The 24,137-nt window shown below is 34.6% G+C and overlaps 6 protein-coding genes across 8 annotated transcripts; 2 read left to right on the top strand and 4 right to left on the bottom strand.

The window, feature by feature from the left end:
• Positions 1 to 2,191: 2,191 nt before the first annotated feature.
• Positions 2,192 to 3,692, bottom strand: LOC104776339 (ethylene-responsive transcription factor RAP2-13). Its single transcript, XM_010500380.3, has one exon. The coding sequence runs from the start codon at positions 3,176 to 3,178 to the stop codon at positions 2,321 to 2,323; it is 858 nt and encodes a 285-aa protein (XP_010498682.2). The 5' UTR covers positions 3,179 to 3,692; the 3' UTR covers positions 2,192 to 2,320.
• A 3,982-nt stretch (positions 3,693 to 7,674) lies between these two features.
• On the top strand, positions 7,675 to 9,799 carry LOC104776337 (uncharacterized). Its single transcript, XM_010500378.3, has 6 exons — positions 7,675 to 7,997; positions 8,312 to 8,375; positions 8,478 to 8,654; positions 8,739 to 8,837; positions 8,922 to 9,164; positions 9,257 to 9,799. The coding sequence occupies exons 2-6, from the start codon at positions 8,334 to 8,336 to the stop codon at positions 9,629 to 9,631; spliced, it is 936 nt and encodes a 311-aa protein (XP_010498680.1). The 5' UTR covers positions 7,675 to 7,997; positions 8,312 to 8,333; the 3' UTR covers positions 9,632 to 9,799.
• Positions 9,688 to 12,620, bottom strand: LOC104776338 (2,3-bisphosphoglycerate-dependent phosphoglycerate mutase 1-like). 2 transcript variants are annotated; one of them, XM_010500379.3, is made up of 8 exons: positions 11,920 to 12,620; positions 11,268 to 11,574; positions 10,956 to 11,179; positions 10,749 to 10,867; positions 10,514 to 10,670; positions 10,338 to 10,439; positions 10,120 to 10,239; positions 9,688 to 10,039 (listed from the first exon to the last, which is right to left on the bottom strand). In XM_010500379.3, exons 2-8 carry the CDS (start codon positions 11,569 to 11,571, stop codon positions 9,983 to 9,985), a joined length of 1,083 nt encoding a protein of 360 aa, XP_010498681.1. In that variant the 5' UTR covers positions 11,572 to 11,574; positions 11,920 to 12,620; the 3' UTR covers positions 9,688 to 9,982. The 2 variants fall into 2 exon arrangements, with proteins under 2 accessions (XP_010498681.1, XP_087357569.1); XM_087501443.1 differs by having other exon boundaries at positions 11,764 to 11,926.
• A 1,507-nt stretch (positions 12,621 to 14,127) lies between these two features.
• Positions 14,128 to 14,955, bottom strand: LOC104776336 (FCS-Like Zinc finger 5). Its single transcript, XM_010500377.3, has 2 exons — positions 14,501 to 14,955; positions 14,128 to 14,411 (listed from the first exon to the last, which is right to left on the bottom strand). Exons 1-2 carry the CDS (start codon positions 14,791 to 14,793, stop codon positions 14,273 to 14,275), a joined length of 432 nt encoding a protein of 143 aa, XP_010498679.2. The 5' UTR covers positions 14,794 to 14,955; the 3' UTR covers positions 14,128 to 14,272.
• A 1,221-nt stretch (positions 14,956 to 16,176) lies between these two features.
• LOC104776335 (sulfate transporter 1.3-like) lies at positions 16,177 to 20,715 on the bottom strand. Of its 2 annotated transcripts, none has more exons than XM_087501431.1 (13): positions 20,126 to 20,715; positions 19,186 to 19,610; positions 19,051 to 19,099; positions 18,674 to 18,881; positions 18,402 to 18,576; positions 18,255 to 18,320; positions 18,059 to 18,172; positions 17,845 to 17,961; positions 17,302 to 17,715; positions 17,030 to 17,220; positions 16,845 to 16,930; positions 16,678 to 16,754; positions 16,177 to 16,586 (listed from the first exon to the last, which is right to left on the bottom strand). In XM_087501431.1, the coding sequence occupies exons 2-13, from the start codon at positions 19,546 to 19,548 to the stop codon at positions 16,443 to 16,445; spliced, it is 2,004 nt and encodes a 667-aa protein (XP_087357557.1). In that variant the 5' UTR covers positions 19,549 to 19,610; positions 20,126 to 20,715; the 3' UTR covers positions 16,177 to 16,442. The 2 variants fall into 2 exon arrangements, with proteins under 2 accessions (XP_087357557.1, XP_087357554.1); XM_087501428.1 differs by having other exon boundaries at positions 19,186 to 19,580; positions 20,126 to 20,632.
• A 2,034-nt stretch (positions 20,716 to 22,749) lies between these two features.
• On the top strand, positions 22,750 to 23,791 carry LOC104776334 (zinc finger CCCH domain protein). The gene is made up of 3 exons (XM_019241608.2): positions 22,750 to 22,923; positions 23,164 to 23,315; positions 23,526 to 23,791. Exons 1-2 carry the CDS (start codon positions 22,840 to 22,842, stop codon positions 23,296 to 23,298), a joined length of 219 nt encoding a protein of 72 aa, XP_019097153.2. The 5' UTR covers positions 22,750 to 22,839; the 3' UTR covers positions 23,299 to 23,315; positions 23,526 to 23,791.
• The last annotated feature ends 346 nt before the right edge of the window (positions 23,792 to 24,137 follow it).

The raw sequence follows: 24,137 nt of genomic DNA, 5'->3' as shown, positions 1-24,137 counted from the left end.
ATAAATGTTTGACTGCTTGTAACAGGTATATGCAGTAATAAAAGTTTGGATTAAATCTAAATATATCGATCTTGTTTGATGTTGTTGAGCTGGCCTTTTCTTTTTAGTGTCTACGTTTAGTGATCATTAGAGTTAGTGATTTCTTAGATTAGCTTTAAGCAATGGGTAAAAAGACACTAAAATAGATTCAGGATGCTACCTCATTTACGGTCTAAGCAACACTTCCTAGTTTTAAGTTTGTTAAGTTTAGCTTTAAAAATCTGAGTCGTTGTTGGTACATCTTCACAAATTAATAATATTGGAATCATAATACTTATCGTTTTTTTAATTTTAATTAAAATAAGAATTTTTTGTTTAAATTTATAGTTTTCTCAAAAAGAAATTATTATCTTATTATTTTATCAATGATGTAAATTTTATATTGTTCTAACTTGGGACTAAATTTTTTAATCAATTTATTGAATATTAATGTATTAGTAATGATTAATTTATCAAATATTAGTTTAGAGTTAGGTTTTATTGTTTCTCTTGTAATGATTTTTTTTTCTTTGAATGCACTTTTATTATTATTATTATTATTATTATTATTATTATTATTATTATTATTATTATTATTATTATTATTATTATTATTATTATTATTATTATTTCATCTGCTTCATTTGAATGTGCTGTAGATTTTAGAAAAGTTTTTTGATTTTCTTTTTTTTTCAAATTGTGTTTATTATTTAATATTGTCCCATTTTGCCTTCGTGCAATTGGGATATTTTTGTTGTTACTATGAGAACTTATTTGCAGCATATCTCATAGGCCTTGATTGGAACAACTGTTAGTGGAGCATTAGCATTATGCAGCATGAGCAGTATGCTGCATAAGCTGTATGCTATTAATATATTAACAATGATATGTGATTGGTACATCTGTTAGCATTTAGACATAAAATTACAAAATTAGACATTTTAAATATACAAATATAGATTTTGTTGCTAATGAAATAGTTTAAAATACTTATTTTGAAAAACAAATTAAAACATCTTATAAACATAATATCAAATGAAACAATAACTTATGAATATTAAAATAAATGAAACAAATCATACGAAAAATAGTTTGTAAGCATAAAAACATATAAAACATAATCTCAACCACCACACAAACCAAAAAAATATCAACATGTACGTAAAACATATATACTCATACCTTGCTTGTTGGTTGCACACGTTCTTCTTGATTCGACATGTTGAAACTGTTTACAATATTATTATATGTTATATTTCTGGCTTTGACAAAAAATGTTGTGAGACGTTGCATTAAAAAACAAAAAGGTAATAATAGATGAGAAACAATGAAAACCATCATCTTCAAGAAAAACAACAAGACATCTTCGTACCCTTTGCATCATATATGAATATACACAAGAAATTTGGCTATAAGATTAAAAAAATGGAAAAATTGCTTTTCAACTTACGAGGTTTGCTGAGGTTTGCTGCTGCAGACTTTTCTCTGATGCGTTTTCTTTAGGGTTAGGTAAAAAATATTATTGTGAATTTATAGTAAACTCTAGGTGATTAATGAGGATAAAATTGTATTTTAATAACTTTAAAACCATTATGCTTGGGAAATGCTTTATTTAGGAGCATTGGGCTATAGAGCATTTAAAAACCTTTTATGCTCCTTTTATGATTTCTAAACAAAACATGATTGGATTTCTAAAATCTATATGCTCACTTATATACACTACCAATCAAGGCCATAGTTGAAATTAATAAGAGAATAAAAGATTATACGTATTCATAATAAATCTAGCCTTTCATGGTCACCTAAGGGTTTATATATAACTTGTGAGTGAGCATGCGTGCCTCTCCGTAAATTTTTCATTTCACTATCAACCAAAAATATAGTAGTTTTCTAATCGATATTTTTTCCACATTGGAGATCACCTTATTTGGCTTATACCAAACCATCGTCACTTGGTTACTAAAAAGTTAAAAAGGTGTATTTTTTTCTTTGCGCCAATTTTAGATAAATTTAAGCTAATAAGAAAAACTTCGAATTAACACAACGATTTTTTAAAACTACAGAATATATTAAAATAAAAAAATTACATTAAAAAAAAAAAAAAAAAAAAAAACTCGCACGGTCGAAGCATGACAAAAAACCCAGCTCAGACCGACGCAGAGATTAACAATAATTACAATAACGTACGTCAACTTATTAATATTAACATAAAAGCCCCCTAATAATAAAAAAGTCCCTGCAATGACCAAAAACTTCCATAATAGAGACCTCTAAATTCCCTAAAATACCCCTACGGCATCAACTAATTTACAAGACTCGAAGAAGAAGAAGAAGACTGAAGAATCGAATCCCAATCGATCTCGTACGACGGATACTTCTCCAACGCAAAGTTCTCGTTCCACGGCGGATGAATCTCCTCCTCCGCATCACCGAACGTCAGATCCGACAACGGCGAAGAAGATCCACCAGATCCGTAGCTCTCCGTCAACGTCGGCGAAGATCCAGCGCTGGAGTAATCCTCCGATTTCACTCCCGAATCCGCCGCCTCCGTTTGTTTCACGGCGACGGTTGACGACGAACGTCTCCGAGAAGTAGCCTTCTTCGTAGATTTCACCTGTTTCTGTTTTTGCGTCGTCTCGGCTAAGTTTTGACAGATAGCTTCGAGTTTAGCGTCGACGGAGGACTGAAGAGGCTGATACTCGCCGATGTTGGATCCGTTGTGGCGGAGGTTAGGGAAATTAAGCCGGGCGAAATCGCCGCGCAGCTTAAACGCAGCTTTGTCGTAAGCCAAAGCAGCTTCCTCCGCCGTATCGAAGGTTCCGAGCCAGAGACGAGTTCGGTTCCTAGGCAAACGGATCTCCGCCACCCATTTACCCCAGTGACGTTGTCTCACTCCTCTGTATAGCTTCATCGGTTTAGGCAACGAAGCTCCGGTTTGTTTCATCGAAACCGGTTTAGGACTAAGATGGTGGTTTTGGTGGAGATCAGACCGGTATGATGGAATCGGAGTGGGTACGGTGGAGAACGCAAACGCGGATGAATCGTTTTCGGAAGGGCTTTTGATAAAAGGTAAAAGCGCTTCCATTAATTCACCGCCGAATGGATCAGATTGGTGAAACGTTGTGTTACTGATACTGTAAAAATCCATAGAAGTTGCCATTTATATATATTTTTAGAAGCTAGCTTTGTAGTAAAAAAAAACAAAAAAAAAACTCCTGGTTCTTGTAAAAAGTAAAGAACAAGGTTTTTCTAGAGAGGTTTAAAAATAAACAACCTCTGTGTAGATTTGAGAGGAGGGAATTTAAAAAATACCCACACAAACGATTCAATCTACAAAGAAAAGAAGAAGAAGAAGATCAAAAATAAAAAAGATTGATCTCTTTCAGAAAATACCTGGCTTTTTTAATTATAAAACAGTTTCAAGAGTTTGATTTGTTGTGTAAACAAGTAAAAATCAAAACTATTCAAAGACAGATTACAAACAGAAAGAAATCAAAGAACAGATCTAAGGGGTGGATTTGCAAAGAATAAAAAGTTCAGGAGAAAATCAGAAAGAAGAAAAACTTTTTTAGGAAGAAGACACCCAAGTGTTTGGTTTTTTTTATTTGTAAGTGAATAACTCTCAGCCTCACCGATGATACACACTTATCTCTTCAGCTTGGCTCTTGTTTATATAGGAGGCCTGGCGTGTAATATCATCACTATTTTTTTTTTTTTTTTTTTGTATCTCCTCCTCGTATTTCTCAAATTAAAAAAATTAATCTGAAATACGTCTAATAATTTTGTTTTTGTTCTTTTGTAACATACATCGGATACTTTTCTTAAAGATTGTTGCATGTTGGCAAAATTTAAATAATAATAATAACCTCGTATGAATTACTGAATTACAGTAACCTCATCCATGTTTTCTTAAATAAGTATATATATACTATTCAATTTGATCTCCTAAAACTAATTCGTCTGATGGAGATAATATTTTTAGTTGAGCTAACTAGACGAGTCGTTGAATTGAATTCTACAAGTTTCGTTTTACAAAAGCTAACTTTTACAAGTTAAAATGATTCTACTGTACAAGGATTTTCTATTTTCGAAGTGTTTTAATTCTACAAACATTGGTAGTTTTATGGAAAATCATTTCTTCGATCATTACAAAACATTGACACCTCCTTTACGGGACGTTTCTTTTCTTCCGTGTGCGTAGGATTTTAACTTGTCTCTTATTCAATTCAAAACGTAGTGGATGTGCACAACTCCATAAATTTTAGAGATTAGTTTTAACTTTTTTTTTTGGTTAATCCATTGTTTAGACATTTCAACGCCTATCTAAACGGCCACAACTATTTAAATATCGATTTTTTTTTCTTATGAGGACGTCTAATTAATCAACGATGTGTTAATTAAACAAGAAGAAAATACAATAATACTTAAGAAAAAACTCTAGTCGACATATTAAATTAAATTAAAATTTGGTATAGAAACTCAAGAAAAGCAAACAAAGTAAAACAATAAAACTTCTAAAAAAAATTGGAACTGAGATAATCCAAATTAATAGTATGAGTATACATATAAAGCCGGAAATAAAGAAAATTATCAGGAGACACGCACGTAGACTTCATGATTGTTAAGCAATAATTTTGGCTCTCAATGTAATGATGATGATCATGTTAATGGGTGGTTTAGACTTTTTATTAAGATAATTTATCATACAATTTTTTTTTTAAAAAGAAGCCTCTAGAGGGTTTGAATGAATGGCTGAGAACTTCTCATATGTCCATTAACCTATATTAATTTAATCATCCATTTGTACTTAATATCACATATTTCATCATCATACGATACTATGATGAGTCGTCGCGCAGCTTAATTTATTGCTTCGTGTAATCGTGACGTAAATTGCAAAGTTGAGAGACTGCGTTGCCGTAATTTGCAATGACCCAAATTTTAAAAAGAGTAATACTATGGTTTCATATTTAAATAGCAGTTCCAACAATAATATGTATATATAATTATGATCAATCGTTTAAATTTGCAAAAAAAGTAAAAAACAAGAAGTTGACTATAAACAGAACTAAGATCAACCAGTTCATATATACAAGCTCTATATCCGATCTAAATTCTCTTATGTTTTCACGGTTCGTGGTCGAGTCTGATTCGATCGAAAGAGTAGTCTGAAATTTGAAACGTTATTACACCAAAAAAAACAAAAAATAGAAACGCCGCAAAATATTGTTATTACATCATTTCTACAGGTTTAAACCGAAACAGTAAAACTTCCGAAACAAAAATGGAGAAGATAAAAAATAAACAATATAAAAATAAACAGTATAGGAGAAGACGCGCAGAAGGAGGCAGGCACCCATGTGGATGGCTCGTGTGCGTGTCGCCAGTTTCACCATTACGATGCTGATTAGTACTGTACTGTCTTTTACATATATTATTATTATTATTTTGTTCTTGCTTGCTTTTTTGAACATTGCATCTACTGCGTACATGTAATGACTTGTCTAAGAGCTATTGTTCTTACTTCGTTGTATATATTTTTTCATTTCTACGAGTTTGAACTTTGAACCAAGAAGCCACTCATATATGATTTTGTCGAGATATTGACAATCAGTTTAGCACACCATTATCTTTGAACTCTTTTTTTGCTTAAATAAATTAGCTATAGCTCTATATAAATAATAAAAAATGGTAACAGGAAAAATAAAAAGTGAAATATTAATAATCTCCTACCTACGCATGGAAAAAGGAAAAGCAACAAGATCTCCTACGCATAAATTTCATACTAATCCAAAACCTGGCGAGCGTGTCCACAGGGGGGAAATGAAAATAGTCAACTGCAAAATCATTACTCAAGTCTTAGTTGTCTTAATAACTGACAGCTTTTTGCCCTACCTATTTTTAATCAAATGATACTGTACTCTCTCTCTCAAGTTCTCTCTCTGACAATTTTTTTGGGGTAAAATGAAATGACTGACATTTTTAAATTATTCCTTAACTTGTCTATAAGTAGTCGTTTGATATATAAGATTCATTGCATCTAAATCAAGTAATACATGCAATATAAAAGGAAAAAAAAAGAGAGAGATTCTGATTAAAGTTAAAAAAAAAGTAGATCCGATTTGTGACTAATCGGTCAAAGTAAGTGGATCCGATTGGAACTTTTTGCTTTTGGTACTGAACTTTTGCGTTTTAATGCTCTTAACGCGGTTTCCGTCAAACGCGTCACCAGTTATATCTGTTGAAGTCAAACGACCATTAAGAATCTGCCACATATATTTCCACGATCAAAGGTCTATTTTGTACTGTTAAGCTTCACTTATGATGTCTCGGCCTCTTCAACTTTGAAAGATCTTGCTATTTTTCTCACCTAAATAAATAACATATGAACTAGTACTAACTAGTAGACAAGTTGGTAAAATACAAATGCATGTGAAAATGTGTGTCTATGCCTCTATGGGGTGAAGTGAAATTTACACAACAAAAAAAACTATATTACTAAATAAATGACTTTATTTTTTGTTTTGGTTTTTGTAATATGGAAAAGAGGGTGACGTTGTTTTCAGAGCAGCTGCCCGTTGTTTCATGAGGGAAAGAGGAATTTGCATGTGAATTTTAGGTGAATTGTCTCCGTTCGTTTCTGCATGACATATGGTCCAGTTCATATCGTCTGCATACTATTATACTTATAAAATTGATAAATACTACAAATGGAAAATGAAAGTAATGTGGATAACTAAAATTAAAAGCTTGGTTAGCTAGGTCGTATGTTTCTTGGACGAAATGGTTGCAAAAGTTCTCAAGGATGTGCGTTTGATACGTGTTTCGAAGAATTTCGAAGTAGTCCTATACTATAAAATTGATTTACGTGTTTAAAAATATACAAACTGTTATATTCATATGAAAGTTTATTTATGTCAGTATAGTGGGTTTGCATCTAATTACATGTCAGTATAGATAACGTGGTCCGAAATAAAAGGACGTGATGTTTAATTGTTAGTTTGCTAACGCAGCACATCGCAAGTGCACATTTCCTTGATATACTGAGCTTCGGCATAAAAAAGAGGTTTGACACTTTTACTTTTGTAGCCAACACTTGTTGCTTTTCATAACTTTTGTCATTCACCTAACCATCCTCGTCTATTTGTAACCGATGACATTTGTAGGTCGATCTTATCATTTTGTATCTTTAAAATCTAACAATAATAAATTAAACATAGAATGATGTGACAGATAAATGAAACTGAATAGCAAATTCGTGCTAATGGTATCCTCTGTTAACTACTGTATATGGTGTTAGATTATGGTTGGATCATTGATTATATGATGATCAGGAAATATATAAAATACATCCGTTAACAATCTCAACTAGAAGATGGTCGTCTGAATGGGCTACAAGATTAGGCCCATTAAATCTTTGGAGATTAGAAAATAGTGTAACAGCTTGATTAATCCAAAGTTCATAAATAACAAAATGCTTAACTAACCCAATAAAATTTTCCTATTTGGGGTATAGTGATTATCTGATTAGTGAAGTTGGCATGACTTTACAAACATGGTTGGTATGTAATGTCAGAGAGCAATTTGACCATCACATTCACATTTATTACACAACCAAATATTAAATCAAGTAGAAGTCAAACCGGGTTTTATAATTCCCCGGTCCAGTTCAGTAAGTCCACGCTCTAGATCAAGAAACAGAATCTTGAAAAGGTGTCTGTATCTTTCCTCAGTCGCGCGTCACGTGTCATTGAGCTCTTTCATCATCACATTGTCTCGTAGCCGCCCTGAAAAAAAAATCCATCTACTACTACTACTACTTTTCTTACAACGAGACTTTTGATTCTTCTAGACCGAAACTTAAGACTTCTCTCGGTCTCAATTTATGCGCTACTACCATATCTAGGCTTTGAGTTTGACCCATTCGACCAGATCTCATCGCTGATCATCCGCTCTAAATTCTTTTTCTTTTTTTCCAGGTAAGTTTATGTTCTTTAACTTTTTGATTTCTTGATTCTAAACTATCTTGGAGTAAGATCAAGTTCAGATGTTAATTATAGTTGTCTTGCGTAACGCTTGATTCTGCTGTCTCTAATTCGATTGTATTTGATCAAAACAAGTACTTCGTTCTAATTCTAATTAACATCGTATTATAGCTTAATTAACTTCTTAACGACGGGTAAAATCTACCTCTATTTTATGCATTGATTATTGTATCATCCTTGTTTTTGCAGTATAAAATCTCTATATTATGACTTTTTTTTTTCTTTTTTCTAATCAATTTTGGTTGCAGCTTTCTTGAATTTTAGCAAGATATGAGTTCTGATTCAACAAAACCAGAGGATTATCTAAGCAAGGTTATTATACTTGCTCTGTGATGATGTTATTTTTTGATGTGTGAATCAAATATTATATTGCATGTTGATGGTATAGAGATTGTGTACTTTTGAACAATATAGATAAATGAAGTGAGGACATTACTAGGGACATTGCCTGAGAAGTCATCTGAGTTTTGTACAGATGCTGCCATTACTCGTTATTTAGCCGCACGCAATGGCCATGTCAAGAAAGCAACTAAAATGCTTAAAGAAACCTTGAAATGGAGGACTCAGTACAAACCTGAGGAGATTCGATGGGTAATGTATTCTTAACTTCAGTAAATATCCAATCAGTTTATACAAATTGTTCTAATATCTTCTTGTTATGTGAAATGGTTGTAGGAGGAGATTGCAAGAGAAGCTGAGACCGGGAAAATATACCGAGCTAATTATACTGACAAGTATGGAAGAACAGTTCTGGTTATGAAACCAAGTTCACAGGTATGGTTTCTTATCTTCATTTCCTTTCAAATGATTCTCTCTAATACTTTTCTATTGATACCACGTTTTGGTTTTACACTACAGAATACAAAATCTTATAAAGGGCAGATTAGATTCTTGGTGTACTGTATGGAAAATGCAATCTTGAATCTATCGGATAACCAAGAACAAATGGTTTGGCTTATCGATTTTCACGGTTTCAACATGTCGCATATATCTTTGAAAGTCTCTAGAGAAACCGCTCATGTGTTACAAGAACATTACCCTGAACGTTTAGGCATGGCCATACTATACAACCCGCCTAAGATTTTTGAACCCTTCTATAAGGTTAGTATGAAAATGTCTCTCTGCCCTATAATGCAAATCTTTAAGTATCATGAAGCTTGTTGACATTAGTAGAGGAAATTGTGAATATGCAGATGGTGAAACCGTTTCTAGAGCCAAAGACATGCAACAAGGTGAAATTTGTCTACTCAGATGATAACCTCAGCAAAAAGCTTCTTGAGGATCTCTTCGATATTGAGCAACTTGAGGTTGCATTTGGTGGCAAAAACAGCGATGCGGGTTTCAGTTTTGAGAAATATGCGGAGAAAATGAGAGGAGATGATTTGAAGTTCTTTGGAAGCACTACAGTGGTGTCATCAGCCTCAGCTCATTTGAGCAACTCAGATTCTGAAGCTTCAGACTCTGAGAATAAGCATTTGGAGGACAACGAAGATGAGAAGATCAAGAACGGAACTTTGCAATCTCCTTTGGATACAACAGAAACCTTAAGCCTGAAGCATGAACCATAAGAAGCTTCTGAAGCTAATACTTAACCCATCAAATTACTAAGCTGGAGCTACAAACGTTTTTGTTGTTATGCAATTAAGACCAGTAAAACTGCATATTTTAAATGTATCACAGAATAATACTTGTTTGCTTAAACAGTTAGGCAACAATAACAAAGTCAACATCAACAAGTGCGAGGCTTGTAAGAAGGAACAGTGACGTTTTGAACATTGCTCCTTCAGATAACAGTGGATATGTCACATATGAATGAAGAAGAACCAAGAAGAAATAATAAAATCTATATTCTTTGTAAACGCCTCTAAGGTCCTAAGCTTGAGTTGAGTAGATCAAGAACCAATCTTTCTTGTTAAACTTCAGGAACAGATTACTTCACTGTCCTCCTCTAGCTTCTGTCTGTATTGAGCCAAACTCTGCAAGCAAAGGAAACACTCAAAACCAATTGAAACAAAGAAATCTAAATAGATGAAGAAAGAGAGAAATGATGCCTAACCTTGGTGTAAGCATAGACACCAGCTTCTGTTGGACCAACAGGGCTTCCTCTCTTCATGAATTTACCTTCTTTGAAGATGTAGAGAAGTGGTATACCGGTTGATAGCTCTAGACTTATCACCTACAAACCAAAACACACAGAGAGAAATTTCAGTTATTCACCAAACCGCAAAAACCAATGATCAAGAATGAAGATGAAACCAGTCTTTTTGTCACAACCTCTTGGCAAGTCAATTTGTCAAGATACATTATGATAGACCGCAACGAGTTCCCATGAGCAGCTATCATTACGTTCTTTCCAGCTGCAAGCTTTGGTTCAATCTGCAAATTCGATATCTGAAGTTAGTAAGTGAATGAAACTAAGAAAGAAGAGTTAGAATGAGATTGTTCATTACATTGTCCTGAAAATAAGCCACTGCTCTCTCAGCACACATCTCCAAGCTCTCACCCTTGGGAGGTGGGATATCATAACTCCTACGCCATTCGTGAACTTGCTGTTTCCCATATCTTTCCGCTGTTTCTTGCTTATTAAGACCTTGCAATTCTCCATACCTAATATATCCAAAAAAACGTCAGACACCAGATTTTATCGGTTTCAAAGCTCAGATACGTTTGGTAGATATGTTTTACATTCTTTCATTGAGCTGCCAAGCGGGTATGACAGGAATAGATTGGTTTTTAGTTTCATCACTAAAGACTTGACTCCAAGTTTTCGCCTGTTCGCTTTCATCGTGCAAGATGATAGGAACCTAAATGAGTTTGATCCACTTATCAGTTACAAACCCCCAAAAGACAAACATGCTGAGCCTGGTTTTGGTTTGGTTTTCCTACACATACCTTCTTACGACGGTGCTGAATCATAGCAAGCATTGCAGTCATCTGAGCACGGATAAGAGAAGATGTAAAGATAACATCAACAGGTATGTTACTAATTCTCTTCCCTGCTTCAATAGCTTCTTCAACACCTTTCTCTGTCAATGGCACATCAACACAACCCGTAAAAAGATTCTTCTCATTCCACAAAGATTCTCCATGCCTAATCAATATCAAAGCTGCTTCATCTAAAAACACATTAAAAACTTGGTTTCAGATAAATGTTTCTTAATGAAACTTGAGAGGAAGCCAAAAGCAGAGCAAAAAGAAAGATACTTGATTTTTTCTTGGAAAGGTCAGGTAAGTTCTTGGAAGGAGACAAGAGATTGTTGTTGTTATAAGAAGAAACAGATGTCTCAGTCTGAGAAGAAGCCATAGCTTCAATCTTGCAAAAGTTTCTCTTTTTCGAGGTGGTATGATTATTATAACTCAGTGAAGAATAGATCTTGAATCCTTTACAGATTGGCAGATTCAACAGAGGCTCTCGTAATAAACACTGAGAGATTGTGGAAGAAGAAGAAGAAGACGACCGGTGTGAAGCAAACGAAACGATTGATTGGTGAGAGGTAGACGTAGCCATATTCTGAAGAAATCAAAATGTTAATTCTATAATTAGCATACACTAATTTTGGTGATTAAAAAGATCTAAAATTTTTGATACTGAATCAGAATAATAAAACCCTAAAAAGACAAGACAGAGTAAAAGTAAACTCTTGAGTAAGTGATCACGACAATAAAAAACACTAACAGCAATTAACGGAGTTTTAATTACATAGAGATCTAACTGGGAAGAAACAAAGCACGATTAAGAAGAGCTAACAAAATGACTCAAGAACAGAGCCCAGTAATTAATTTAATTACAAGAAGACGAAAGACCCAAAGAAAACAAATTGCAGTAGCAATGCTTTTTGTAGACAGAGAGACAAACCTGGTCTTAATCGAATGTTTCGATGAAACCAATGAAGATGAGAAATCCACAAATCACACCTAATACGAAAGCTCTCTCAATGCGCCTCTAAAAGGAGGATTATATAGGCTTCGAAATATCGAAAATTATCTTGTTGTCCTTTCTAGCTCTTGTTTTTGTCAAGTTTCTATTTCTTGTTTTTTTTTTTAAATATTTTTTGCCTTTAATTTCCAAAGACCAAAAAAAAAAACACGTGAAAAAAAAACAAGATCGGCTTCCTGAGGTAGTGACAATTGACAATGAAGGAGACAACCACATGAGATGTGAAATTATTAATTCGCAATATTATATGGAACAAAATACGTTTGTTTACGGTATGGACTAAATTATTTACGTTAAATTTCACTAGTTATAAAATATATAATTGGGTATCTAAATATGTATGTTTGCCAAGAATGCTTAATCGAACTGCATTATTGTATTGTATGATATAAAATTCAAATAAGTGTGAAACGAAGGTTTGCGAGAAGGCGTAATCGGAAAATCTAAAGTTTGTGTGAACAACCTCTTCGTGGGGTTGTAGAGACCATAATACGTTTACATTAATAGACCTCGACAGCAAATAAGCACCTCTTCAAAGCCTTCAATACCCACCCCAAATCATTTGCCTTCTCTTGGTCCAGAGGGTTCGGTTTAAAGATTTTATAAAATTTATGTGAAGCAATTTCATTAGATGAATTATGAAAGATCTTCTATAACAGTTTTTTTTTTTTAAGAACATTTTTTTTTTTTTGCATGACATCTCTACTTACATTGGCTGATTCTATTTGACAATTGGCAAAAAGAAAGATGACATATGTCTCTAAATGAATCAGTGGTGTGCTATAGAATATGCGATACGAAGATGCTTTTGTCCAAACAAACAAAAAAATTATCACTGGAGGAAACACTAGAGACTTGACGCATCATTATTTTGGTCACAACGAATATACCAAACTCATATCTATGAGTATGACTATGAATATGATCATTGCCTCAATCAAACAAAGGCACAGCCGTATAATCACGCTTAATTCATGAAGCCCATCAATGTGAATTGGATATGCTTTTAGGCCCATTTTAAAACTTGCAATGCTTAATATCAATGACCATAGAATAGAGAGTGGTATTTGATGAGAAACAATCATTGAGTTTTGTTGTATGCTAATTATTATGAAAAGGATATTGTAAACCACAAATTCAGAACTAGAATGCATGAACTATTATAAAGTTTAATTAATGAGCTCAATCCTCCACATGAGCTGTTCCCTCCCTTGTCTTTGCTTAATTTAGAATGGGACAACACAAAATCAAAACAAAAAGATGGATCAACAAATTAGAAGAAAAAAAAAGAGCAAGCACACAAGTTTGGCTTTTTCTGAAGGTAGTAGAAAACAGACTATTCAACCCCAAAAATTACAGACTAATGTGAAACTTTTTGACTTTCTTTTATCGACATACGTAATGTTGGATTGTAACACAACGATGTCACTTACACCAACCAACTAGAATAATTGAGATTCTTTTTTCGACCATATATTATAAAGGGCTGCAAAATAAAAGTTATTTATCAACTCATTGGTTGGTTTTTTCCAAAAGAATATGTATCGTAAAACAAGAATTCATGTACTATTTCGCAATTCTTTTTCAGTTTTCAAAAGCAAAGGGAGACACCATCAGGCAGTAGCCACTAGGAATCTATAAAAAAAATCGAGACATAGAAAAAGTAAGAATCTTTTATTAGGGACCAGTCAATGCTAGGCTGAATAGGTATTAGATTCCTTACTTGACAAAAATCATAGTATTATTTTTCTTTGCATTAATAAGAAAAATGACGAAAGTTCAACTGGATCATATTCTTATATTCGAATGGAAGCATCAAGTTAAAATAGTACGATGAATATCTTTTTTTGGTGGTATGAAATACATAAAATCTTAGAGTACACAAAGGTACATACAAACTTGTATATCAAACATACAAGTGGGTATATAATTTCTTATATACTATTTTCTTTACTTGTCAATTACTACACTTATAAAATGTATGGTGTGGTTATACAGAGAATTGAGCTGTTGTGATTTTCTAATGTCCACACAATATATCGAACATTTAAAAGATTGTAAGATAGAATAATCAAAAGAACACAAAACTCATTACTATGCAAAAAAAAAAAAAAAATACCATGGTCCTTAAGTCTTAAAGCAAAGTTTATAAGATGACTAACATCATGGTTAATCACAGTTAACGCTCAACGCTTTAAAACTTAATACAGATAATAACAATAACCATATTCCATATACAATCATATTCATTACCGATATTATAAAGAGAGACCTAGACGGCGGCGGAAACACTCTCTCCGTTGACGGTTCCGGTGGCGGTGGACCTCACCGAACCTTTCTTTTTCTCTTTCCTCTCGTCCACTGTAATCTGCTGTTGCCTGCACTCTAAACTACAAAACGCTCTATCTCCTCTGCGTCAAATTCAGCAGCCATATTAAACCGTTAGTTCCATATACTAATCAAACCAAAAAGATCAGATTAAATCTTTAGTTCATCATACCTATACATATAGATGTCACGGCCTGGAACAAGATGACGTTTACAGAGAGAACAAGATCTCAGAAAATCTTCAGCTGAGTGTTTCCTCTGTACACCTCTCGGTGAGACCATCGCTAAGAGACGTTGTTGATCTAACAAACGTTGATGAACATGACGGTGTTCATCGATGGTCACGAGCTGAATCTGATGATCAGACGGTTCTTGTTCGCTAGGTTGTTGATTCAAATCGAACTTAATCTCAGAAAGACTCGTGGTTCTCTTTATCGGTGGTCTTTGTCTCTTCCCCAGCAACATCGTTTCGTATTCGTGTTTCTCTCTTTTGTGTGTGTTTCTTTGATGCTCTGAGTGAACAGAGCAAAGTAAAAAAAAAGAGAGAAGTGAGGAGTAAAGAGAGAAGGAGACAGAGAATTAAAGAAGAGCCATAAACTTAGGAGTGAATTAGAACCGTTGATTTTTGTCTGATCTGATTCTATTCTGATTATTATAACGACACGTCATGATTCCGATTCTTTTTAGTGTTTTTTATTCGTTATTATTGTTTTTGTCGTCTGTCACAAATTATTTTGTATTTTTCTTAAATCAATTATTTTGTGTAGGTGTGTGTATTATTCAAACACACAATTCAAATTATATTGTTTAAAATGACTGAATTAAAAAAATTATCATATTGAATCAAAAATTTGGTGTTTTTAGTTATTATATTATCTATTTTAAAATTTTAAATATAATGTTATTAGGTTACTAAAGGAATTAGCAAATCCTTGGTTCCCTATATTCATTAAAAATCATCTAAAATCTTAGTGAGGACTCAAAATAAACTTAAAAATCAAATTTCAATATCGATTGAACCTAATTATATAATTAACCATTTAAAATTTGATGGAAGATTGATTGATTGATTCAAATAGTCCTTGGCAAGCTCTTATTGTTTATTTCTTGTATTAAAAAAATATGCACACAAAAAACAAGAACTGCAAATTCGTTTTGATTGGCTCATTTGGGGACACTCGTTTACAGTACAAACAGAGTTGGCACATTGTACAAAAATGGTCGGTCTCTGCATCTTACGTCATTTTTACAATTCATGTTTTCGAGAAGAGATATGATTTGTTTTTTTCTTTTTTTTTTACAGGCGGTTTTATATTTCTATCGTAAGGTGGTAAGTAAAACTGTTTTGGTCAAATCTGGAACAAGCTGTGTAAGTCATAAATATATAGACTAGTAGTGTGAGACTGTGAGATGTAATAGTTAAAATAACAGATACAGAACGATTGCCAAACATACATAATCTAATAGAATAGGTACCTAAAACATCAAACTAGGTCTGTCATCTTGACATAATACATTAAAGAGAAAATTGATGTATTTGAGAACGACCATCTAACGCATAGACGTCTATACCATTATTTTTTTAAAACAAATGTCCTAATCCCATATATGAACATCAAACGAAGAGTATATTGTGTACACAAGTGGGCTTCAACTTAAGGTCCACACATAATTAATTAATAATTAAGGGAGAAGTGTTTTATTTGTTTTCATTGTTGTTATGTCAATGTTCGACTCTTGGGTCTTGCAAAACAAAAGGTGTTCCCACCAATAATCATAGCAATAAAGTCCTGAGTCGTCTCTCGTTGCGTTACGCTGTTCCGATGTTAATGTCAAGTAGATCATCAATGCAAAACAAAAGAACCACGAAGGGCATTCCTATAAATCCAAACTTATCATGATGCTAAGAAAAAGCTCTATATATATATGGGCTCATAGGTCAACTTTTACATATGACCTCTACGTCCCACATTGGGTATAAGATAAAAAGGTCAAATCGAAGGCAAAGCCACTGACTACATACTCAACTCGGTCTGTACACAGAGGGCCGTACAACAACATACAACACTTTAATTTGTCTTTTTGATTCATCATCAAGATTCTTCTTCTCCGTTTCAGACCTCGTCGGAGAGTTTCGGAGAGCAAGAATCAACGGCTTGTGCCACCGTCAGATAGATTTTGTCGTATCCTAACATGTCTGCGAAGTGAGAAACGTGTAATTTATGTATGACCGCCGGTCCTGGATTTGCTAAAACCAACTGTTTTGCACACCAAAAAAAAGTCAGTTTCATAACTTGTCTATCGCCTTTCCGGTTTAGCTTTTAGTTTATATATAATGTGTATACGTACCTGAATGTCTCGTTTTCGAAGAGACTTATACAAGTCTTCTAAGGCGTGAATACCACTAGTATCGATGTCCGTAACAGCTGAAAACGTTTGATAAAACATCATTTACTGTGTATAAAAGAAATATACATATGCATATATATAAAAAAGAACTAGGGTTAGTCCAGTACGTGACATTTCGATGATCAGACACTGGATCCTAACCAAGCTTGTAGTTTTCATCATCTCTTCTTCATCTGTCAACCATCTTTGAATCCTACAGTTTTCAAGAACACCAAAGATGTATGGTTCTACACATAGATTTCTTCCAAAACAAGTAAGGGTTTAAATTTGGTTTCATGATTCGATCTCGTACCTTTCCCTGACATAATTGGAGTTGGAAAAGTAAATCGCGGAGTCAACACGAATCGTCAAAACTCCGGGAACCCTAGTTGCTTCAGGATACTGATTGATATTCCGGTAAACTGAAGTCCCTGGAATCTTTCCAAGAATCGCTGTTCTAGGTCTTGTAACTTGCAAGAGTATCTTGGCAAAAGATATGGCCACCTAAAACATGAACACACACAAATAAAGATCAGTCAAAAATGCTGCAAAAGTCTTATTAATGACTGATTTCTTGAGACGTACGGCAATGAGAAGGCCAATCTCAACGGATACAAAGATGACACCAAAGAAAGCTCCCATACAAGCGACGAAATCGAGCTTATCGATCTTGAATATCAAAACGGCAGCATTAACATCGATCAAAGGAATCACGGCGTTGATGATAATTGCTGCAAGAATCGCGTTTGGTGTGTATTTGAAAAGAGGAGTAAGGAAGAGAAGCGTTAAGAGGACGACGATTGACATGATGATGTTGGAGACTGCAGTTTGACATCCGGCCATGAAGTTGACGGCGGATCTTGAGAACGAACCAGTGGATACATAGCAAGAAGTCATCGAACCGATCACGTTCATTGCTCCTAATGCTACCATCTCTTTGTTACCATCGATTTGGTAGTCTTTCATTGCTGCAAATGTTCTTCCTATCGCTACAGCTTCCTGTTACAAAAAAATAAAAGGAACAAAAAAAATCATTCGTATTCACAGTTTCAGCTGATAGTTGATTAGAAACCTAGAATTTTAAAAGTTTGTATAGAAAATTTTAGGGTTTTGTAAGTATATATATACCGTCAAGGCAACCATGCCTGAAACAACGCCTATGCGACAGCCCTTGAGAAGATATTCGCCGGAGAAATATATTAGACGCAAAGAAGAAGGGTTTAGACCTTTGTCGAGATGTTTCACCTGAGGAGAAGCAAGTTAAGACAACACAAAGTAGAATACCTTGCATTGGAAGTAACTTTATGGTTTATATATTAAGCCTATAAGGTTAAGTGCTTACTATCTGAACTCCTTTCTTGTCGGCTCGGGTTATGTAGACTAAAAAAGTTGAAATGATGACAGATATTAATGGAGCAATCGCTGGAATCCAAAACAGTTTCTTATTTTTCTTCCCCTGTTTTAACCAGTAGATCATATAAGAACAAGTAAATATAGAAAAATGACGAGAGATTGCAATCGATGGTTTGGTGAATTACAATGAACTTGGAGACGAGAAGAAAGATCAAGAACGATGCACTAATAAGTATTGTCTGCCAATTCCACTGCAAGCATAAGATAGCAAACGGTGAGGATACATAAAGAGTGAAAGAAACTAAAACAGAGCGATTGAATGAAATCATTACTCCGTGATGGGCTGAGCTGAATACGGAGCGAAGAACTGCGATGATATCTGTTTTCTTGGTGAATTTATTGATTCCGAGGAATCCTTTGAGCTGTTGAAGAGTAATGGTGATGGCTGCTCCGCCCATGAACCCTACGATCGCCGCGTGGGATAAGAAATCAATCAAGAAGCCCAATCTGAAAAAGAAAAAAACGTTTAGAGGTTGTATAGATCAAGAAGTATCTCTTAACTTAGGAACATTGGTGATATTTGATGTTGGGATTAGTAAGTTACCTGAAGAATCCGAGTGCAGCTTGAGTGACACCGGCGAAGAACGTTGAGGTGAAGGTTAGGCGTAGATATTCATTAGGGTTTGTGCTGGGATCGATCTCCGCACGAAGCAGAGTGCCTAATAGGAGTGAAACCACTGCTACGGGTCCAATCGCTATGTCCTTTGAGCTTCCCATACATGCGTACACCAATGGAGGAACAAAACTTGAATCTATTCAAGAATTTGAAAAAAAAAAAAAAAAAAAAAACACCAAAAATATCAATCAGTTTGTCACATTATACTTCCAATAAGGACACAAAAGGGTTCCAAATATGCAATAAAAATTGTAATTCCAATTTCAAAGAAAACATAAATGAGAACGAGATGGATATTAACTTACATAGACCATATTTAGGGTCAAGACTAGCAAGCTTGGCATATCCAATATCCTGAAACCATTAATTCGAATACATATCTACTTTTAAGTTTCTTTCAGAAGTAACTTGTGGCACAAGTGATTATAATTTAAGAAAACCTGAGGGATGCAGAGACTAGCTATGGTTAAACCGGCAATGAGATCGCCGCGAAGCATCTTGAGATTATATTTCCTTCCCCACTCGATAACCGGAAAGACGGACTGGATACCGAGCATGAGCTTTTTGGACTTTGGCTGGTCCTTGAAATGCCTTAGAGGATCATTGTGGAAAAAAGTTTCTTTGAAAGTGTACATGAACTCATTGAAGAGGTTTTGCTTGGGAGGAACTTCGACTTTGTGGACGTACGGTGGATTTGCTCCCGCTTCTTCTGGAACAACACTGGGGCTTCTTTGCTGTGGGGAAGATATATCAGCCGGGGAAATCTCTCCATCAGCGTCCACAGGGTGATCTCTACCCGACATTGCTTGCTATATGTGTGTTTTTGTAGCAAACACTGAAGAAACGTATTTATAGAAATGTCAAGCTGTTTTGCCAAAAAAAAAAGTAATATTTTTACCATTTAAAACACCACTGATTAAGAAAGAAGAGGACTCCAAAAAAAAAAAACTTAAGTGCCCTAGTTGCAAAACAAAAAAGCCATTAGTATCCCTAAGAGTAGTTTTCACTAGTAAATTCGTATTATAGTATATTAGTATGCAAATTGCATTAGGTGCCGCAAACCTTTACCATTGTAGCTTTTTCCTAAATTTCCTAAACCAGACGGTTGATTGACTAACAAAAATGTTCTTAATTATGATATATACGTTTTCTTAGAATCACTTTAGACTAATAATTATTGGGTGATTATACTAATATCAATATGAACGTACGGTGATTGAAAATTTAGGTTTTTCTAATGCCGAATATCCATATAAAAAGGAGAAAAGGGAAATACATCTTGTCATTAAAATTGATTTAGAAGGGAATTATAATAAAGAAAATTAAACAGAAAGAACAAAACCATTGATAGTGGAATTGGTGAAAGCATTATATATGTACCTTAAAAAAATGAATACAGAGACGAATTCGAGTTATGATGTTAGCCTCTTTTTGTACTCCAACGCTCTTTCATGAGGAAATTAAATTTTGGTAACGCCAGATTGTTATTACAAACGTCTGTTATTGTTTATTGAAGTAAAACAATAAATGTAGATACTGTCTAGGTTCATAGAACAAGCTGATCACTCTCCAAATCTATCAATGGATTTTTTTTTTTTTTTTGGTTTTTAAAGTCACTTCCCGGTTGTAAAAAGAAAAGAGAAAACGGTATTTTGCAGAATTTGATATTAGTGGTTAAACAACATGAGAATAATATTTTTTTTTGCAAATAGTTTTTGAAAATGAGGGATTAGAACAGATCTTGGTTCTCCCTAGAAGTAAACCAATATTATTGTTTCGTTTCACTCATCAAAATGAATAGCAATAACAAATCTTGAATGTTTTCTTCTTCTTTGTTTGTGTTGTTTGTTTGATTCTCAGAATAGAAAAGAAAATTTATAATGATACAAGTTTTCAGAAGTTACAATGAACAAGAAATTAAAACAGTTTCGAAGCTGTTAGATCCGAAATTTGTGAAGATGCCACTAGTCATTATTTCGTTGATACAACAAGAAATTAAAGTCAAAGCTAAGCGAGAAGGCTGGAGGTAATTTAAAAAAAAAAAAAAAAAACACTTTTCAATTATGAAGTGTTCATCTAATTTGTTATTTTTGTTTCATATTCAGTTTATGAACGATCAAAATGATACGTAAGTTCACGACTAATGTTATATATAAACCTATCGTACGTCCTCATTGTTAGCGACAATATATACAAACGAACATATTCAAATTCATATAGAAAATTTATATGTTAATCTCTATCCTATATCTTTTAAGAATCAAATCAATCCTTTTAAATATCCGACATACATAACAAATATATCATGTATTTTTTTCCGACGCTGGCAGAACTTTTGCTCGCCGACATCGGGGTATCTCAACCACTGCTCTTCTCTGTTGGTCCCTCAACTCCTTTAGTTTTAGTTTTCAAGTTTTCTTTTCCCATCGTTTTCTCCTTTTGCAACCGTCCCAAATCATATCCCTTAGTCCAGATCCAGACAAAGGCCTGCCTCAAATCGACTACAGAAGGATGATGGGTCCGTTGAACCCCATCCTCGTCTGCATCAACTTAGCCCCACCGTCGATGGATTCAAAGTCCTTTGCAAAACCCTCTTCTGCATCGTCACCTGAGCCTCTCCAGGTGGAGACGACGTCGATATTTGGTGAGATAACCTTCAGAGGTGCGACCTTCCCCTGTTATTGGACTTCCGTTGCAACGTCTTGTCACCCTCTGAGCTTGGCAGATCCATGGATTTTCCCACCGGAACTGGGGTTTCCTGTACCCCGTCCATTTAGCCGCCGCGCATATCAACTTCTATGGTCATCCTCATCATCCTTAGGATCCCTGTGGATGAGCTCTCAACCTGATTATGGCCTGCTAGCTATTCCAGTGATCTTGCCCAACTGTCAAAAACCCCATTAACTGCACCATGGTTGTGTTCATATCATCCCAACAGACCAAACCTGCTCCTCACCTTCAATTGACAAACCGACTGCATGCTTTGTTTGGATTCCTTGATCTCTTTGGCAAAGGGCGCCATATGAGAGAGGACCCACCTGTATTGCTACGGTTTGACATATCTCTTTGGCACCTTTCGGTCTCTACTTCCCTTGCTTGTGCTATTTGTGAAGTTTTGCTGCTCTATGGTCTACTGCCCTGTAACCAAATGCTAACATCCAACGATCTACATCAAACCACTCTCATCACCATCACCACCATCCGGGCTACAGCCCATCGAATCCCTGCTATAGCATTGCTTCTGTTAGTGCTCCTCGCTCTTGTGAGGCCTTTGGCTCTGATTCCTCTTCCAACGTCACAATGTCTTAAGACCGTGACTACCTTGTCATCTAACGAGTTCTTCGATGATGATCAGTCTAGCAACTGTGACTTCGCATGTCTCAAGCCGCTTTTTCTTAGCGTTTGTTTCACAGCTCTCTCAGATTTTTGTCTATGGCTTTGGGGAAAGTATTTGTTTGTAACCTTTTAAACCTTTGAGACTTGCTTCCCTCTTTCTGTAATATTTCTGTTTGATTGAATAGAAACTTCAGTTTGTCTTAAAAAAAAAAGAAAAAAAAACATAACAAATATATAAAGAAAGCAACGAAAAAATCATACAAATTGGCAAAGTTAAACAACACCAACATATATGTATGACGTTGTATGATTAAACAACTGTAGGATGTTGAAGAGAGTCCATTGATATTGATGGTACCAAGATTCGAACCTCTTCCATTCAGTTTCGTATTCGTTCATATCAAATGATAGGAAGAGAAGAAACAAGAAAAAAACCGACCATTGTCCGTCCATATATATAGGATCTTTCATATGTCAAGTTGTCAACTAGAGTTGAGCAATACTCGAAACGACGAACGAGAAGAAGATATATATATATATATATTGTAACAAAAAAAAAAGAAAGAAAAGGCTATTCACTCAAAACGACGGCGTACAAAAAAGAAACGACTTCATTCAATACGCTGTCGTTTGAAAAACAATAAGTTTCACGAAGGATATGAAGTAAAACAGATCAAAACAGAGGAAAAAAGTATTAAAATTTGTGCGTTGTTGAGAGAGACGACGACGACGATAGAGCCCCCAAAACAAATTGAACGATGGGAGCAGATGAGGGAGAAACGCCAAAAACTACACAAAACTCAATCTCTAAAGATCAATTCCTCGCCTGGAAACGCCAAAAGGTATCTCTCTCTCTCTCTCTCTCCCTTACGAGTCAATTCCTCCTATTTATCGAATTGAAGAACCCTAGATTTATGTTTCTTGTCGAACGCGTAATTGTTTATCTATTCTTGTATAAGTTAGGTTAGTTAGCATATAATGATATTAGATTAGGTCTTGAACTGTTAATTTATAATAAATCATCATTGATTTAAAAGCCTAGCAGCTCATGTTTTTTTTTTTTTTTTTTTCTTGTAATAAAGGATGCTGAGTTGTTAGCTAAACAAGCTGAAGCAGCAAGGAAACGTGAAGAGGACATAGCTTCTGGCCGTGCCCTAATGAACGGTCATGAGCTTTTCTTGCATGAGCCTTGGGTTTTCGACGATACTCACCATTGACTCTCACTTCTTCACAGGTACAGAGGCCATTCCATCATAGCATAGGAACCATTAGTTGTCTACTACTACTAGCAATCTGAGTTCATGAAAAATGGAACTGGTTTGAGTGTGATCTGATGAAACCAGTGTTGTGTTCTTTTTTTAATCTCTCAAGAAACTAACTAAAGATCTGTTAGTTACTGCATTATCTCTGACGTTGTCTGTTTATATGTGTTTGAGTGTTTCAGGTGATTCAGACACTACCAATGGCATTTCCTCGGTGATCTGTGATCCAAACTCTGTTTCTCTCTTTTGTTATTGTAGTAGTGTACTCTTATGTTTCCCACTTTTGTTTTAAATGTTAAAATCAGGAAATTAGTCCTCATTGTGACTTACTCGTCGGCTCTGTTTATTGGAAATTTGTTGGTTGTTTACATCTCCTCAAATTGAGAATTCTTATATGGTTTTGATTTGAAGCATTTTTCAATCAATATAAGCTGAGAGACCAAACAAACGCTTTGACTTGATATGATCGTAATCGCTGTGACTGTAATCGCTGGCTCTGTCTAATTCGTTTATTTTCTGGTTTTTGATAAGACCCATAAGTTGCAATCCTCAAGATAGATATTCACATTAAATTCGACTTAGATATATGATCGTAAAGTAATGTTGAATTTGTTACCTTAAATTTACATAGATACTTAAATAAAGCATGAAAATTACCAATCTCATCCCCGTTTAATCCAAATATTTTGATGTAAAAGGAGTACAGTAAGCTTAAAGAAATCTCAAAACGAGATACATTGATACAGTACAACGAAACGAGGCAAGAGAGGGAATTTAATTAGTCAAAACATTCT

Source organism: Camelina sativa, chromosome 3, assembly GCF_030686135.1.
Source record: "Camelina sativa cultivar CO46 ecotype springtype chromosome 3, ASM3068613v1".
Classification (NCBI taxonomy): Eukaryota; Viridiplantae; Streptophyta; class Magnoliopsida; order Brassicales; family Brassicaceae; genus Camelina; species Camelina sativa.
Note: the sequence above shows the minus strand (reverse complement) of the source record. Positions and strands in the feature narration are given on the sequence as shown.

Bases quoted from the DNA above. Each gene is read 5' to 3' on its own strand.
- LOC104776337 (XM_010500378.3), top strand. From the start codon at position 8,334: ATGAGTTCTGATTCAACAAAACCAGAGGATTATCTAAGCAAG. The intron at 8,376-8,477 runs GTTATTATACTT...TGAACAATATAG, and splicing joins CAGAGGATTATCTAAGCAAG to ATAAATGAAGTGAGGACATT. The intron at 8,838-8,921 runs GTATGGTTTCTT...TTTACACTACAG, and splicing joins TTATGAAACCAAGTTCACAG to AATACAAAATCTTATAAAGG.
- LOC104776338 (XM_010500379.3), bottom strand. From the start codon at position 11,571: ATGGCTACGTCTACCTCTCACCAATCAATCGTTTCGTTTGCTTCACAC. The intron at 10,868-10,955 runs GTATGTGTAGGA...AAACTCATTTAG, and splicing joins TTCAGCACCGTCGTAAGAAG to GTTCCTATCATCTTGCACGA. The intron at 10,440-10,513 runs GTAATGAACAAT...TCGAATTTGCAG, and splicing joins TGGCTTATTTTCAGGACAAT to ATTGAACCAAAGCTTGCAGC.
- LOC104776339 (XM_010500380.3), bottom strand. From the start codon at position 3,178: ATGGCAACTTCTATGGATTTTTACAGTATCAGTAACACAACGTTTCAC.
- LOC104776335 (XM_087501431.1), bottom strand. From the start codon at position 19,548: ATGTCGGGTAGAGATCACCCTGTGGACGCTGATGGAGAGATTTCCCCG. The intron at 18,321-18,401 runs GTAATGATTTCA...TTATGCTTGCAG, and splicing joins TCAGCTCAGCCCATCACGGA to TGGAATTGGCAGACAATACT. The intron at 17,962-18,058 runs GTAAGCACTTAA...GCTTCTCCTCAG, and splicing joins ACAAGAAAGGAGTTCAGATA to GTGAAACATCTCGACAAAGG.
- LOC104776334 (XM_019241608.2), top strand. From the start codon at position 22,840: ATGGGAGCAGATGAGGGAGAAACGCCAAAAACTACACAAAACTCAATC. The intron at 22,924-23,163 runs GTATCTCTCTCT...CTTGTAATAAAG, and splicing joins TCGCCTGGAAACGCCAAAAG to GATGCTGAGTTGTTAGCTAA.
- LOC104776336 (XM_010500377.3), bottom strand. From the start codon at position 14,793: ATGTTGCTGGGGAAGAGACAAAGACCACCGATAAAGAGAACCACGAGT. The intron at 14,412-14,500 runs GTATGATGAACT...AATTTGACGCAG, and splicing joins CGTGACATCTATATGTATAG to AGGAGATAGAGCGTTTTGTA.